At 50.7% G+C, this 18,080-nt stretch overlaps 1 protein-coding gene across 2 annotated transcripts in view; it reads left to right on the top strand.

The window, feature by feature from the left end:
- Positions 1-18,080, top strand: part of LOC115092793 (zinc metalloproteinase-disintegrin-like batroxstatin-1) — a 201,580-nt gene that overhangs the window by 51,438 nt on the left and 132,062 nt on the right. For both annotated transcript variants that reach the window (XM_029604111.1, XM_029604112.1), the window contains 3 exons: positions 5,847-6,030; positions 8,489-8,551; positions 10,445-10,516. In XM_029604111.1, coding sequence (XP_029459971.1) covers positions 5,847-6,030; positions 8,489-8,551; positions 10,445-10,516 — 319 coding nt within the window. The remainder of the gene's footprint in view (positions 1-5,846; positions 6,031-8,488; positions 8,552-10,444; positions 10,517-18,080) is intronic.

Raw genomic sequence — 18,080 nt, 5'->3', positions numbered from 1 at the left:
CCACCCATTTGCTCGGTGTCGCCGGATGTCAAGGACCTGTCTTACCTGGAGAGAAGTGTCAGGTTCTGCAGAGATACGTGGAGCAGGAGGGTCTTTGCGTGAGGGCCAGGAGAGGACCAACGGCTTCAATAGGGAGACGTGAAATGTGTTGTGGATACCCAATGAACGAGGTAGCTGGAGTTGATATGAGACAGCTCCCACTCTTCGGATTACACAAAATGGTCCTATGTATTTCAGAGCCAGATGGTGAGAGGGAAGTCTCAGTCGAATGTATCGAGCACTCAGCCACATTTTCTGGCCAGGTTCAAAAGAGTGGAGCGGGTTGTCTATGAAGATCAGAAGTGCGCTTGGTGCGTTCAGCAGCTTGTGACAGTCGCTCCTTTACTCGGGTCCACACTTGGCAAATGGTTTGAGCCATGGATTGAGCCACTGGAGACAGAACCATCAGAGGAACAGGAAGAGGCAGTCGGGGCTGCCTTCTGAAGACTACTGCAAACAGGGATATGTCGGTGGCTGCTGCGACATGAGTATTATGCGACAGTTCAGCACAGGGAAGAAAATCCAACCAATTATCTTGCTGATCATTTACATAGGAGCGTAGGAATGTCTTCAAGGTCCAATTGGTCCTTTCAGCCTGCCCATTGGCCTGGGGATGATAGGCCTATGTATAACTCAGGGAAATATCGAACTTTCGACACAAGGAATGCCAATACTTGGCAGCAAACTGTGGTCCCCGATCGGACACAATCTCCTTAGGGAGTCCGTGGAGGCGAAAGATGTTCTTCAGGAAGAGTTTTGCCATTTCCGGGGCTGAAGGAAGGTCCGGCAAGGGGATAAAGTGAGCCATTTTCGAGAAACGGTCGATGACGACCCAAATCACCGTGTTATTCTGGGAAGGAGGTAGATCAGTAATAAAGTCCGTCGAAATGCTGAACCATGGCTCGGTAGGTGCTGGGAGAGGCTGAAGCAAGCCCCAAGGCTTCCCTGTTGGCGGTTTTTGCTGGGCGCAAGTGGGACACGAATCCACATAGTTTTGTGAATCTTGCGCCATAGTAGGCCACCAATAGTGCCTTTGAAGAATTTCCAGGGTCCTGGCATGACCAGGGTGGCCTGCCTGTTTGGAGTCGTGGGCCCACTTTAAGACACGCTCACATAGCCAGCGAGGAACGACAGTCTTCCCAACAGGGACTGTGGTAGTCACAGCCAGGGACATACAAGCAGGGTCGATAATGAAGCTAGGAACTTCCGGGACATCTTCAGGCTCGAAAGATCTGGACAGCGCATCAGTGAGCAGGTTCTTGGAACCAGGACGAAAGCAAAGGTTAAAGTCAAACCTCTCGAAGAATAAGGCCCACCGGGCCTGACGGGGGTTCAAAAGTTGTTCTTCTTTAAGATGTTTGAGGTTCTTGTGGTCAGTAAAACGAGCAGGGGATTAGCTTCCCATGGGAGAGTGTTGACTCAGAATGGCTCCGGCACTGATCGCTGACGCGTCGACCTCCACAACAAATGGACGTTTGGGATCCAGATGAAAGAGACAGGGGCCAGAGCTGAAGGCTTCTTTAATCCTCTGGAAGGCAGCAATTGCTTTAGGTGTACAAACTTGCGTGTTGGCCCCTTTTCTAGTCATAGCAGTGAGTGGGGCAACTGTGGAAGAGTAATTCACAATGAAGCTCCAGTAATAATTGGTGAAGTCTAGAAAGTGTTGCAACGCTCGAAGGTCTACTGGCTGAGGCCAGTCACTGATTCCCTGAAGTTTTTCCGGGCCCATTAAGAATCCACAATCAGAGATGATGTATCCAAGAAAGGCTAAGCGATTCCGTTTAAACAGATATTTTTCCAGTTTTGTATACAAATGATTCTCTCTCAGACATTGGAGGAAGATGCGGATGGGTTCACGGTGGAATTCTAGATCCTTAGAGAAGATCAAAATGTCGTCAAGGTATACAACTACAAAATTGTACTGGAGATCTCGGAAGATTTCATTCATGAGGTGTTGAAAGACGGCTGGAGCGTTACATAGCCCAAAAGGTATTACTACGTATTCGTAGTGGCTGTCTCTGGTATTAAATGCCATCTTACAAATGTCATCAAGTTGGATGTGTACGAAATTGTATGCACAGGTCCAGCTTGGAAAAGATTCATGCCCCTTCGAGGCGATCAAACAGTTGGCTAATGAGGGGTACCGGGTATCGATCCTTTCGAGTTATTGCATTGAGATCCCTGTAATCAATACAGGGATGTAGTCCACCATCCTTTTTCTTCACAAAGAAGAACCCCGCTCCTGCGGGGGAATCAGATGGACAGATAAAGCTTTTCTCTAGATTCTCTTTAATATACTCTGACATAGCCTGAGTCTCAGGCTGGGACAACGGTTAGGTTCTGCTTTTGGGAGGCATAGTGCCCGGCAGAAGTTCAATAGGGCAGTTGAACTTGTGTAATGGAGGCAGGGTATCTGCTTTCTGCTTACAGAACACATCGCTCAGAATAGTGTGGAGGTAAACCTGGAAGGGTAACTGATTTCAAGACGGGTATCACGGGGGATACCCAGTGCAGACAAGTCTTTTGGCATTTTGGGCCCCACTGTACCAACTGCAGGGACTGCCAATCGAACTGGGGTTCGTGGACCGGAGCAAGAGTAGCCCCAGGATTACCGGATGAGTTGAGTATTTTAGGATGTAGAAAGATGTCTCTTCCTCATGGAGGGTACCTACAGTGAGATGGATAGCCACTGTCTGATGAGTAATGAGACCTGGAAGATGTTCCCCCTGGATGGAGGCAATACGAAGACTCACCTCTAGGGGTTGGAGAGGTATTTTCAAGAGTTTGATGATGTCATCCGTAATGAAGCTACCGCTCACTCCAGTATTGATGAGAGCAGTAGTCGCAATGGTGTGGGCCTTAATGCCCAGGGATACAGGAAGCAAGAGTTGAGGGTCAGAAACAGTTGCGCCCAAGCTCGGGACCCCTACCCGGCTCAGGGTTTGCAGTTTCCCGGATGGATGGGGCAAAACTGCAGACAATGTCCAGAAGTGCCACAGTAAAGGCAGAGCCCCTCCTTTCGCCGACAGAGATTTTCGGTCGGAGACAATCGCCCACGATTCACCTCCATAGGTTCTACCATGGAGGAAGGTGGTGGTGCAGGATTCTTCACTGGAGTGCAGAGATTCTTCACTGGAGTGCACTTGTGGGGCGTACTGGAGGAGGGCGTGGAGCCTTTACTTCTAGGCATCTTTGATGGAGGCGATGATCAATCCTCCCGGCAAGGGAGATCATGTCTTCTAGAGATGTGGGAGTCTCACGGAAAAAGAGCTCATCTTTCAGAGCACAGGAGAGTCCATCTAGGAAGATGGCTTGCAGACAGTCTTCTTGCCACCGACATTCTGTGGTCAAAGTCCGAAACTTCAACTGTGTATTCGGAGAGGGTTCTTGACCCTTGACGGAGGTGGAGTAAGTTGTGAGTAGCAATAGCCATGCGACCTGGGTCTCCGAAGGTCTACTTGAAGAGAGCAATGATGTCAGATAGCTTGGAGAGGATGGGGTCAGAACTTTCCCATAAGGGAGAGGCCCATGCCAGAGCCTTCCCTTCCAAATGAGACAGAATGAAGGTGACTTTAATGATCTCCTTCAAAAACAACAAACTGCATAAAACACTGATTAAAAAAGCCACGACAGGAGCGTGGGTTCCCATTATACCTGGGGGGTGCAGGAAGTGCCAAAGTTGCTTTGGGAAGCATAGTGGCCGAGAGGCCAACCGGGTTGGCCATTGCTGTATCTTGTAATTGAGAGCGCAGTTCTTCTACCAAAGAGGTCAGCATCTCTAAAGCTTGATGTTTCACTGTGGCGGCCAGTCCTGGTAGGGCCCTGGAAGCGGGAGATTCCACCGAGTCCATGGCCTTGGCAACCTGTTGCGCTAGGGGGTGGACCCTTGTCCTGGGACAGTGAAGGAACACCTCCTGAAAGGGAACAGAAGGTAACTGCCCCCAGGGGGGTGGAGCACTGGAGGAGACAGTGAAGAGCTTCACCACTGGAAGCCCGAGGTCCCCCCAGGAGGAGCCTGTAGGGACCCAGGCCGCTTGGACTTAGGTGGGCCTCGCAAGGTCTCCTGAGAGAATGGAAGTTCGGTGTGCCCACAGACACAGGGGGAGCGCGATCGGGTTTGAAGTTGGAGGCTGGTTAGAACACGGAGAACCAGAACAGAGTTGGTGATGATGACAAGGCGAAGAACAGAGCCAGAATCTGGAGACAAGGTCAGGCAGGCAAAGGTTAGATCCAGAGGTCAGTCCGAGGAATGGTCAGCAAAGCAGGGGTCAGGTACCGGAGGTCAGACAAGGTCAAAGACAGGCTGAGGTCTTGAGGCAGGCGGCCTGCAAGCAGGCAGGTCAGGAACAAGCTGAGGTCTTTGAGGCAGGCGGCAGGCAGGCAGGCAGGTCAGGAACGAGATGAGGTCAGTACCAGTAAGACAATCCGAGGGTACTACCTGGGTAGACAGACAGACAGACAGAAAGACGAACACAGGAACAAGCAGGAACTAGGATGTAGGAACAAGTCAGGAACAGAACTGGAACAGAAGGATCCTGGAACGAGACTAGGAACTGGCAAGAGCAGGAACAAACGCAGAGGCAATCTTAGAACAAACCGACCCGATTGCCAAGGCAAGGAAGCAAAGACAGGAACTTCCTTATATCGAGGGATCAATCAGGGTGCGCCACGGAGCTATGACCCGCCCTTGGCCCTACATGAGTCATGGCGGTCCGTGCGCGCGCGCGCGTAGGGGTGTGGCTAACATGACAGAGGACGCCGAGCCTCGGCCTGAGGCCTGACGTGCAGTGCAAGGCCTGGCGACCGCCGCCGCGGGACGCCGGGGCCTGGCAGGGCTGGCAACTACCGGGAGGGAGGTCGTCCCAGGACCCGCTGTGGAACCATGAAGGTGAGCAGGCCCATGCGCGGGACAGCCGCGGGCGGGATGCGTAGCAAATCATTTATGATTACAAAATCTTAAGTCTACCAATTGGTGGTAGCTAAAGTATATTATATGAAACTTTCCGCTCCTTCTTAAATAATTTTAAGAAAAATATTTTCATACATGAAATAGCACGAATGAGAGGTTTAACACAATTTAATTCATATAAATTTAATACAATATGGGGCAGATTTTTAAAAAATACGCGAGTGCATACTTTTGTTCGCGCACCAGGCGCGAACAAAAGTATGCTGGATTTTATAAGATACGCGCGTATCTTATAAAATCCGGGGTCAGCGCGCGCAAGGGGGTGCACATTTGTGCAACCTGTGCGCGCCGAGCCCAGCGCGGCCTGCCTGTTCCCTCCGAGGCCGCTCCGATTTCGGAGCGGCCTCGGAGGGAACTTTTCTTCGCCCTCCCTTCCCCTACCTAACCCACCCCCCAGGCCCTATCTAAACCCCCCCCCCCCTTAACTTTGCACGCATCACCGGCAGCCCCGCTCCGTCCTCCGGTCCCGGGGGCTGGTCCGGAGGCCTGGGCCACGCCCCCGGGCCGGCACCACGCCCCCAGGCACGCCCCCTCCCTCCCCTTTTCGAAAGCCCCGGGACTTACGCGTGTCCCGGGGCTTTACGCACGCCGGCGGCCTATGCAAAATAGGCGCGCCGGCGCGAGCGGGCCTTTTAAAATCCGCCCCTATATAGAGGAGGTGATAGTGTTGTAGACACTTTGGATATCATAGATAGTATATCCCTCCAGAAATTGTTTCGTGTGTTGATATTTTCATTTTCAGTAAAGCATTCTGTACAGAAAAGTATAATATATATAATGTGCTGACAAGTGATAGGTATATCTTTCTGTTTTAAGCATTCATGCAATTATCTTACAGAGGCTTCTTTAAGACTGAGGCTCAGAGTTATTTGATAGAACCCTTGAAGCTGAGAGATGGCAATGAACATGCAGTCTACAAATACGAGGATCTTAAAAATGTCCCAAAAACTTGTGGCGTCACAAACACTACTTGGGAAGAAGATCCCAATGCCAAGACCTCAAGATCCAGAAGTAGCCAAGAAGTGGGTATAAAATAAGTCAATAATTTTTATGTACATGAAAATCTGTGATAATGAAACAGAGTGGCTACACCAACGTCAATGCCAAAAGGAATGGTCAAGACTGCTATTCCATCATGTTGTGTGTTGGCATGGTAAGGATACAAGAACACAAGGGTCAGGACCTTTCAGATTTCCACTGTGACAGGATCTGTTACATGGGGCACTTCACATTACACTCCCACACTCCCACACTTCACATTACACTCCCACATTACACTCCACACATTACACAACAAAACAATTAATATTTATTAGGAGGTTGATATTCAAAAGCCATTTAAACAGATAACTGAAAAGTTATTTGTCTAAATGGAAAATTGGCAATATTCATAGCCATGTGCAGCTGCATTCTAGCCACATTAAGAGTTATATGGCTAAAATGTAGCCACATAAATCGTGGGTGGGCTGGAGGCGATTCCGGGATGAGCGGAGTTAGCCACATAAGTTATGCAGCCAACTCCAATATTCAGAGTTAGCTGCTTAATTTATGCGGCTAACACTGGTCGTGCCATAGGGCTGGCCTAAAGTTAGCTAGATAAGTGTTACATTGCATTATCATTACTATTCCTACTACCAATACATATATATATGTATATATATAATTTCTTCTGATATTTTCATAACCAAAGACATATGAGGCGATATTCAGCCAGGGAGCAGCTATGCATTTATCCAGCTAATTTTAAGATAGCCAGGTATATTTTGCAGCCACAGATGAATATCAGCCCTTATATATCTTTGGTTATGAAATTAATGTCAGGAATAATAATGATAATGAAATGTAACACATCCCTTATGTGATGCAAAACTGCCTGTAGGAGAGCTCAAGGTCACAGCATGTCTCTCTGTTCTTCTGCCTTCTCCTCCTTTGTCTGTCTGCATCAGTCTTTTATCTTATGCTATGTTGCTGGGTGCAGGCACCCTAGCATACAGAGCAGCACTGAACACTTTTGCAACATAGCTATTTTGTTTTCACTGCTGTGAGACACGTCACCAACTAGGGATGTGAATCGTGTCCTCGATCGTCTTAACGATCGATTTCGGCTGGGAGGGGGAGGGAATCATATTGTTGCCGTTTGGGGGGGTAAAATATCGTGAAAAATCGTGAAAAATCGAAAAATCGCAAAACCGGCACATTAAAACCTCCTAAAACCCACCCCGACCCTTTAAATTAAATCCCCCACCCTCCCGAACCCCCCCCAAATGACTTAAATAACCTGCGGGTCCAGCGGCGGTCCGGAACGGCAGCGGTCCGGAACGGGCTCCTGCTCCTCAATCTTGTTGTCTTCAGCCGGCGCCATTTTCCAAAATGGCGCCGAAAAATGGCGGCGGCCATAGACGAACACGATTGGACGGCAGGAGGTCCTTCCGGACCCCCGCTGGACTTTTGGCAAGTCTCGTGGGGGTCAGGAGGCCCCCCACAAGCTGGCCAAAAGTTCCTGGAGGTCCAGCGGGGGTCAGGGAGCGATTTCCCGCCGCGAATCGTTTTCGTACGGAAAATGGCGCCGGCAGGAGATCGACTGCAGGAGGTCGTTCAGCGAGGGTTCCGGCGCCTCGCTGAACAACCTCCTGCAGTCGATCTCCTGCCGGCGCCATTTTCCGTACGAAAACGATTCGCGGCGGGAAATCGCTCCCTGACCCCCGCTGGACCTCCAGGAACTTTTGGCCAGCTTGTGGGGGGCCTCCTGACCCCCACGAGACTTGCCAAAAGTCCAGCGGGGGTCCGGAAGGACCTCCTGCCGTCCAATCGTGTTCGTCTATGGCCGCCGCCATTTTTCGCCGCCATTTTGGAAAATGGCGCCGGCTGAAGACAACAAGATTGAGGAGCAGGAGCCCGTTCCGGACCGCTGCCGTTCCGGACCGCCGCTGGACCCGCAGGTTATTTAAGTCATTTGGGGGGGTTCGGGAGGGTGGGGGATTTAATTTAAAGGGTCGGGGTGGGTTTTAGGGGGTTTTAGTGTGCCGGCTCACGATTCTAACGATTTATAACGATAAATCGTTAGAATCTCTATTGTATTGTGTTCCATAACGGTTTAAGACGATATTAAAATTATCGGACGATAATTTTAATCGTCCTAAAACGATTCACATCCCTATCACCAACACAAAGCAGGTATTGTTAATTGCATCAGGGATATGCTAACCTTTAACCTTGTGTGTATATGTCACCCTGCATCTCTGTAAGTTGTAAATTAATCTTTATCCTTCTGTCAGTTTCTCTAGACCCCTGTAAATTGTATGTTAATCCACTCTGGTTTAACATACAAGCTGGGCTTGAACCAGGCATTCCCTTACAGAAAGTGTGGCAGGACACGTAGTTTGTATGAAAAAGCATACTGCAAAAACAAGACACGATTATGTAACAAGAATTACACTAAGTTTCTAATGGGACTGATTATCATACCTTTTTTTTTAACAGGGCGAGGCGTTCCTGAAAGCAGAAAAGTATATTGAACTCCGTATAGTAGCCGATAACAGCATGGTGAGTATTTCAACAATGTATTCAATGCTGTGGTCTTACAACTCATCTTTTAGGCAAAAAAGAAAAAGGAAGGTCAGCAAAAAACTAAAATGATATTACACCAGCCAAGAACGATTGTGCTCGAGGAAGCACTGGCTCATCTCAAAAGCTTTCAGATAGTTGGGGAGAGGTAAACAGTAGAGATGTGAATCGTGTCCTCGATCGTCTTAACAATCGATTTCGGCTGGGAGGTGGAGGGAATCGTATTGTTGCCGTTTGGGTGTGTAAAGTATCGTGAAAATCGTTAAAATCGTGAGCCGGCACACTAAAACCCCCTAAAACCCACCCCCGACCCTTTAAATTAAATCCCCCACCCTTCCGAACCCCCCCCAAATGCTTTAAATTACTTGGGGATCCAGCGGCGGTCCGGAACGGCGGCGGTCCAGAACGGCCTCCTGCAATTGAATCGTGTTGTCTTCAGCCGGCGCCATTTTCCAAAATGGCGGCACAAAATGGCGGCGGCCATAGACCAACACGATTCGACTACAGGAGGTCGTTCCGGACCCCCGCTGGAGTTTTGGCAAGTCTTGTGGGGGTCAGGAGGCCCTCCCAAGCTGGCCAAAAGTCCCTGGGGGTCCAGCGGGGGTCCGGGAGCGATTTCCTGCCGCGAATCGTTTTCCGTACGGAAAATGGCGCCGGCAGGAGATCGACTGCAGGAGGTCGTTCAGCGGGGGTCCGGAACCCTCGCTGAACGACCTCCTGCAGTCGATCTCCTGCCGGCGCCATTTTCCGTACGGAAAACGATTTGCCGGCTGAAGACAACACGATTCAATAGCAGGAGGCCGTTTCGGACCGCCGCTCTACCCCAGGGTAATTTAAGGCATTTGGGGGGGGGGGTTTGGGAGGGTGGGGGATTTAATTTAAAGGGTCGGGGTGGGTTTTAGGGGGTTTTAGTGTGCCGGTTTTCCTGCCCTCCCCCTTCCCCCGATTTAGCTACGGACCGCCGCTGGACCCCAGGGTAATTTAAGGCATTTGGGGGGGGGGGGGTTCGGGAGGGGGGGGGATTTAATTTAAAGGGTCGGGGGTGGGTTTTAGGGGGTTTTAGTGTGCCGGTTTTCCTGCCCTCCCCCTTCCCCCGATTTACGATTTTTTGACGATAAATCGGGGGAATTGGTATTGTATCGTGGCCCTAACGATTTTTGACGATTTAAAATATATCGGACGATATTTTAAATCGTCAAAAAACGATTCACATCCCTAGTAAACAGACCACAGCAGTAGCCTTGGGCAGCCTTGTTACTTGTAATGAGAACCACTGCACTCACACTTGCCATTCACTTTCAAAGGCCTATACAGTGGATTCCTTTACCTCACTATTGAATTGACCCCAACTTCATCTACATTAACTCTGGAGTCATTTGTGCTACAATGTCATTTTCAGATGGTTCTAGTCACTTCATTTCTGCCCAGCTATTTCCATGTATCTGCGAGACATGGATTTAGATTGCAACATTTTGGTAAAAGAACTATTACAAGTAATAGCTCCACAATGTTGTAATAACGTTACCAATTATACTGTGATCAAAACCGAGCTATCAAAATTTCTGGAAACTTCTGGAAATTTCTGGAAACAGGCATTCCTGTTTCATAGTACCTCATAGGGTGGGGGTTTATTTTTCTAATTTTTGTGCAGGGGTTCAGAAAATAGCAGTGAAGAGGGTAATCATGTTTGTTATTTGTTTGTCATATTTTTGTGCATGTTATTTTATTGTAAGCTGCTCTTATAGTTTTATAGTACGGTATATAAATTTTGAAATAAATAATTCATAACCAAATATTTGTATGGTACAATGTATTATTTCTCCTCCCACACTTTCACTATTTAAATTAATAATTCTTTCATTTTTTTTTCAGTATCAGAAATACAATAAAAGCATGGAAACCATAAGAAAGAGGATATTTGAAATTATTAATTATGTCAACTCGGTAAGAATTTGTATGTGGTTTATGTTGCGGTCTCTACCGCTTCCCTCCGCTTAGGGCTCAAACCCGCCTACCTCCGTTTCAGGAATCACCGCATTCCGCCCGCTCTGGACCCCGGGGGCTTCTCTCACTCCACGTGGCGGCCGCCATTACGTGCCTGCTTCTCGTCAGTCTCGCGCGCGCCTGTCTTGAGTGCTCAACTCCCGGAAGCCTGGCCCCGCCCATGCTGCTGACGTCACACCCGGGTCCCGATATAACCGGCATCCAAACTCTCTCTCATCGCCTTGCAACGAGGTTCACAACTCCATAGTTGCGTTCCTGGTGATCTCCATGTTTCCTGCTTCTGACTCCGGTTTGATTCCGACTTCGCTACAGGCTGCTGCCTGCCTCTGACTCCGGTTTGCCTCTGACTCCGCTTCTGCCTGCTGCCTGCCTCTGACTCCGGTTTGCCTCTGACTCCGCTTCTGCCTGCTGCCTGCCTCTGACTCCGGTTTGCCTCTGACTCCGCTTCTGCCTGCTGCTTGCCTCTGACTCCGGTTTGCCTCTGACTCCGCTTCTGCCTGCTGCCTGCCTCTGACTCCGGTTTGCCTCTGACTCCGCTTCTGCCTGCTGCCTGCCTCTGACTCCGGTTTGCCTCTGACTCCGCTTCAGCCTGCAGCCAGCCTCCGACCCCGGCCTGCTTCCGCTTCAGCCTACAGCCTGCTTCAGCCTCCGGTTTGCTACAGACTCCGCTGCCGCCCGCTGCCCTGCCTTCAGCCGGCCCTCGGCCCTATACAGCCAGTCCTCTGCTTCCCGGGTACCTTGGACTTCCTATCCTTCCTGTTTGCTCTGGTTCCGGTCTAGCCTATCTCTACCCCTGGACTTTCAGCCTCTGTTCCAAGTCCCGTGGTCCCAGTGCCCTACGGGCTCCTCCCGGGGGGTTCCTGGTTCCCGGGTGAACTCCTCCTGCTTGTAGCTCCGCCTCCTGGCCTACCCTGTCACCCTAGGTAGGCTAGCCCAAGGGTCCACTATCTCGCCAGCAGTATCCGACTGCAACAGTTTGCAAGGCCATGGACTCGGCAGAGGCCCCAAGCCTGCGGGCCATCCCAGGGATGGCACAACACCTCCAGCAGCAACAGCACTGTATTGATACACTTGCTGCTACCGTGGAACAGCTGGTCTCCCGCATGGAGGCTTCTTCTCCGGAACCGCCTCCAGCCCCTCCTCCGGCACCAGCACCCAGTTCAGCTTCAGAGACTCAGTTACCCACGCCGACCCGGTATGCCGGGGATATCAAGACTTGCCGTGGCTTTTTAAATGAGTGCTACGTGCGTTTTGCCCTCCTGCCTGCACAGTTTCCCTCAGATGCAGTCAAAGTGGCATATATATTCTCGATACTGGATGGTAAGGCCCTTGACTGGGCTTCACCCATGTGGGAGTGTCAGGACCCCTTGCTACAGAATCTGCAGGAATTTGTCCTCAACATTCGCCTCGCTTTTGATGATCCTGCACGCCAGACCACCGCGGCCTCTGAGCTCTTGCACCTCAGGCAAGGGACACGCTCGGTGGCCGATTACACCATTGACTTTTCACGCTGGCCATGGAAGTTGGCTTGCTAGTCACATCAAGGATGAGTTAGCAGGCCGGGAACTCCCGGAGGACTTAAAGGACTTAATTGACATCGCTGGCAGGGTGGATCGTCGCCTTCAGCAGCGGGACAAGGAGACCCGCTCCTACCGTAAGGCATCACCACAGTCGTCCATTGCCTCCAGAACCCCGGCTCCTAAGGCTCTCCCGGCCTCTGTCAGCAGTGGAGAACACATGCAATTGGGTAGATCTCCGCTGACTCCTGAAGAAAGGAGGAGGCGCGCTCGCTGGGCCTCTGTCTCTACTGCGGAGGCAAGGGGCACTTCCTCGCCAATTGCCTGGAACGTTCGGGAAACGACCGTGCCTAGGTTATACCGAGGAGCTACACCTAGGCGCTACAGGATCAGCTCCTCTATGTACTTTGCCAGTGACTCTGAAATACCCCGATGGGGAGCTCCAGATCCGCGCCTTCATCGACTCTGGTGCCGAGGGGAATTTTATTGTGGCCGACCTGGTAAATCAGCTGTCTCTCCCCACGCTACAGAAAGTTCCTCCACTGCGGATTTCCTCTATCCGGGGCACCCTGCTCCCTGGTGTCATCACCTGCTCCACAGCCCCCTTGACTCTCCAGACAGGCTTGTTCCATTCGGAGGAAATCTCCCTGCTAGTCTTGGAGTGTGCTGTGCACCCCCTGATTCTTGGACTACCCTGGTTGCGACAGCATTCGCCCGTTATTCAGTGGGATAACTTTCAGCTAACCCGATGGAATCCCTTTTGTTTTGAACATTGTCTACGTCTCTCACGTCCACTGAAAACCTTGCATCTCTGCTCCTCGCTTCTGCTACCCGAGCCATATTGAGACTTCGCTGACGTCTTCTCCAAAGAGATGGCTGAAATACTCTCCCAACACCGGCCTTTTGATTGCCCAATTGACTTGTTGCCGGGCACCACGCCTCCCCGTGGCCGGGTGTACCCTTTGTCTTTGCCTGAGACTACTGCTATGTCTCAGTATGTGACTGAGAACCTTGCCAAGGGCTTCATTCGTCCTTCTCGCTCACCCGCCAGAGCTGGCTTCTTCTTCGTGGCCAAAAAGGATGGCTCTCTCCGTCCATGTATAGACTATCGTGGCTTGAATGCCATCACCAAACGAGACCGGTATCCTCTTCCTTTGATCCCTGAGCTTTTGGACCGCCTTCAGGGAGCACGCATTTTCACCAAGCTAGACCTCCGAGGGGCCTATAACCTTGTCCGCATTCGCCCCGGGGATGAGTGGAAGACGGCCTTTAATACCAGGGATGGGCATTACGAGTACCTGGTAATGCCCTTCGGACTCTGCAACGCCCCAGCCGTCTTCCAGAACCTCATGAATGAGGTCCTACGCGACATGCTCCACTCCCATGTCATTGTCTATCTCGATGACGTACTCATCTTCTCCAAGGATTTGAAGACTCACCGTCGCCACGTCGCACAAGTCCTACAGGCTCTCCGAGACAATCACCAGTACGCCAAGCTTGAAAAATGCGTTTTCGAGGCCGAGGCCTTGCCCTTCCTCGGGTATATCATCTCCTCCACAGGATTCTGCATGGACCCTGAAAAAGTAGCTGCCATAACTAGGTGGCCTCAACCCAAGGGTCTCAAGGCCCTCCAGAGATTCTTGGGCTTCGCTAACTTTTATAGACATTTTATTCCACAGTACTCGCATCGGGTCGCTCCCCTTACTGCCCTGACCTGCAAGGGAGCCGACGCCAAGAACTGGCCTGACGCTGCGGTAGTAGCTTTCACCGACTTGAAAGAGGCGTTCCTCACGGACACCTGTCTCCGTCATCCCGATCCCGCTAGATCTTTCATCGTCGAGGTCGACGCCTCCAGCATTGCCGTCAGAGCGGACCTCAGTCAATACTCCAATTCCAGACAGCTTCTGCCATGTTCTTACTTCTCCAGGAAGTTCTCCTCCACCGAGATTAATTACTCCATTGGCGACAAGGAGCTGTTGGCGATCAAACTCACCTTTGAAGAATGGAGGCAATGGCTCGAGGGGGCCCGACACACGACCACCATATATATGGATCACAAAAACTTAGAGTTTTTGTCCCAGGCTCAACGACTAAACCCTCGCCAAGCCCGTTGGGCCCTGTTCTTCAGCCGCTTTGAATTTTGTTTTACAATACCGGCCGGCGGCTAAGAATCTCCGAGCTATGCTCTCTCTCGGACCTCCTTTTCCGAAGAAGACCAAGAACCTTCACAGTATATCCTCGACCCTAGTAAGGTTCGCATGTCCGCCCTGACGGTCCTCTCCTAAGACAGGACTGTGGTTCTCCAACGAGACCGTTTAAAGACGCTACGCTGGGCTCATGACTCCCTCACTGGAGGGCACGCAAGATGCGAAAGGACCCTGGAACTCCTTAACCGCTTCTATTGGCGGCCCAACATCCGACAAGATGTGCGCACTTATGTTGCTTCCTGTCCCACCTGTGCCCGTCAAAAGCCCAGTCCTGGACCCCCGTGCGGTCTCCTTCAGCCTCTGCCTGTCCCCACAGAACCCTGGACCCATCTAGCTACAGACTTCATGGTGGACTTGCCCCCGTCTCGCGGTCATACGGTTATCTGGGTTACCGTCGACCGCTTCTCGAAGATGGTGCACCTGGTTCCGTTGACCAAGTTACCCTCTGCACCAGAACTAGCTCTCCTCTTTGCCCAGCATATTTTCAGGCTACACGGCCTCCCGCAGGACATCGTTTCCGACCGGGGCCCCCAGTTTGTTGCACGCTACTGGAGGGCTCTCTGCAAGTGCTTCAAGGTAAAGCTCAGCTTCTCTACAGCTTTCCACCCGCAGAGTAACGGACAGTCTGAAAGGATGAATCAGTCTCTGAAGACCTACCTTCGAGCCTTTACCAATGAAAAACAAGACAACTGGTCAGAACTACTGCCCTGGGCTGAGTTTGCCTATAACAATCAAGCTCATGCAGCCACCGGGCTCTCACCATTCCAGCTAGTCTACGGGAAACAGCTGAGACCTCCACTTCCTCTCGCTACTCCCAGCGCCTCTCCAGCTGCCCAGCTGACGGCGCGCCAGCTACAGACCTTGTGGCAGAAGACCCAGAACAAACTGCTTCGCTCAGCCTCTTCCGCCAAACAGGCGGCTGACCGCCACCGACGACCGGCTCCTACCTATCAGCCAGGAGACCGGGTCTGGCTTAGCACCAAGAATATCCGACTCCGTCTCCCCTCATGAAGGTTTGCGCCCAGATTTTGTGGACCATTCCAGGTTGCCGAAAGAGTGGGGTCAGTTTCGTATCGGCTGAGGTTGCCGTCCTCTCTTCGAGTCCACAATGTTTTCCACGTATCCTTGCTTAAGCTGTAATCCTCTCTCGCTATCACCGCAAACTTCCGGATCCTTCTTCTACTACCATCGACGATGATCCCACTTACCAGGTACGCGAGGTCCTGGACGTGCGCTTCTACAACCGCAGGTGGGAATATCTACTTGCATGGGAAGGTTGCGGTGATGAGGACAACACCTGGGAACCCAGCCGCAACATCCTGGACAAGTCCTTGTTGCAGCAGTTCCATCGTGACCACCCAGAGAAACCCGGTCCTCTCAAGAGGGGCCGTAAAGGGGGGGTACTGTTGCGGTCTCTACCGCTTCCCTCCGCTTAGGGCTCAAACCCGCCTACCTCCGTTTCAGGAATCACTGCATTCCGCCCGCTCTGGACCCCGGGGGCTTCTCTCACGCCATGTGGTGGCCGCCATTACGTGCCTGTTTCTCGTCAGTCTCGCGCTCAACTCCCGGAAGCCTGGCCCCGCCCATGCTGCTGACGTCACACCCGGGTCCCGATATAACCGGCGTCCAAACTCTCTCTTATCGCCTTGCAACGAGGTTCACAACTCCATAGTTGTTCTTAGTTGCGTTCCTGGTGATCTCCACGTTTCCTGCTTCTGACTCCAGTTTGCTTCCGACTTCGCTACAGCCTGCTGCCTGCCTCTGACTCCAGTTTGCCTCTGACTCCGCTTCAGCCTGCAGCCAGCCTCTGACCCCGGCCTGCTTCCGCTTCAGCCTACAGCCTGCTTCAGCCTCCGGTTTGCTACCGACTCCGCTTCAGCCTACAGCCTGCTTCAGCCTCCGGTTTGTTACCGACTCCGCTTCAGCCTACAGCCTGCTTCAGCCTCCGGTTTGCTACAGACTCCGCTGCCGCCCGCTGCCCTGCCTTCAGCCGGCCCTCGGCCCTGTACAGCCAGTCTTCTGCTTCCCGGGTACCTTGGACTTCTTATCCTTCCTGTTTGCTCTGTCCCGGTCTAGCCTATCTCTACCCCTGGACTTTCAGCCTTTGTTCCAAGTCCCGCAGTCCCAGTGCCTTATGGGCTCCTCCCGGGGGTTCCTGGTTCCCAGGTGAACACCTCCTGCTTGTTGCTCCGCCTCCTGGCCTACCCTGTCACCCTAGGTAGGCCAGCCCAAGGGTCCACTATCTCGCCAGCAGTATCCAACTGCAACAGTTTATTTTTGGAGGAGGGAAGGGGGAAAATGAAAGCGAAATTGCTAAATATTATTGACGAGGGTCATTTTTTTCAATCCCGCTTCAATTCTAAAACTGTAAAATACAAAGTACAGCAGAAATGCAGCTTAAATATTATATCTGTGATAGGTTACATAATAATAAGTTGAAGGAAGTTGCCATTACATAAAAATCCTCTATTAACTTATCTAGTAGCAACTGGTAATGGCATGGACTATGGAACCAGAAAGCTTCAAGAAAAAAATAAATGTATTTAATCTAACAGAGTTTTGTAACAAACAGGGACTCTTTATACCACGCACGCCCAAGTTATCCCTTCCAAGAATCTACATTTTGCTGGAGTCTCCAGAAATGTAAGCTCTAAAATTCCTTGTAATCCATTTGTGTCTTCAGCAAAATGGCTGAAAAAATCTTCAGGGTAGAGCTGAAAGCCTTTGGAGGATGGTCCTGTGAGGTCTATCCAGATAGCACTGGATAGACCTTCAAGTCCTGCAGTCCGACTGCCTGCTTATAAATTCACATATATACTCAGATATATGATGGTTTCTTAGGCCTTCAGACCTCTAAATTCATTATTATTTGTCTGTGGTTGACTGGGCAGGAATTTATTTTAAAGCTGCCAACACCTTGAGGGACGGGTGCCAAGGTAGTGGCATGGATTGTAAACTGGTTGACTGACAGGAGACAGCGTATAATAGGAAATGGAACCTACTCTGAAGAAAGAACGGTGTTAAGCGAATAAGCGGAGTGACACAGGGATCAGTTTTGGGACCAGTTCTGTTTAATATCTTGTGAGTGACATTGTGGAAGGGGTAGAAGGTAAAGTTTGTGGATGATACTAAGATCTGCAACAGAGTGGACACACCTGAAGGAGTAGAGAGAATGAAAAGGGATTTAAGAAAGTTTGAAGACTAGTCGAGGATTTGGAAGTTGGGATTCAATGCCAAGAAGTGCAGAGCCATGTATCTAGGGTGTGGTAATCCAAAAGAGCTGTATGTGATGATTAGTGAAAGGCTAATGTACATAGACTTGGAGAGAGACCTTGGGATAATACTGTCTGTTGATCTGAAGGCAGTGAGACAATGTGACAAGGCGGTAGCTAAAGCCAAAAGAATGCTGGGATGCATAGAGAGAGGAATAACCAGTAAGAAAAAGGAGGTAGTGAATGTGATGCTTTTGTACAGGTTCTTGGTGAGGCCTCACCTGGAGTACTGGGTTCAGTATTGGGACCCATATCTTAAAAAGAATAGAGACAGGATGGAGGTGGTCTAGAGAAGGGTTACCAAAATGCTATAGGGTCTGAATTGGAAGACTTATGAGGAGAGGCTGAAGGATCTGAATATGTACACTTAAGTAATTAAGACTAAAAATCTGACCATTACACGATGGAAAGAATTTGTTACAAATCTGAAAAATTGAGAAAAGGTTTACATTTTATTCAATGTGATTAACTTGAAAGGTGAAGGAGCTATATCATTAAGGAATAGGTC

Source organism: Rhinatrema bivittatum, chromosome 5 (assembly GCF_901001135.1).
Source record: "Rhinatrema bivittatum chromosome 5, aRhiBiv1.1, whole genome shotgun sequence".
In the NCBI taxonomy this organism is placed as follows: domain Eukaryota; kingdom Metazoa; phylum Chordata; class Amphibia; order Gymnophiona; family Rhinatrematidae; genus Rhinatrema; species Rhinatrema bivittatum.
Note: the sequence above shows the minus strand (reverse complement) of the source record. Positions and strands in the feature narration are given on the sequence as shown.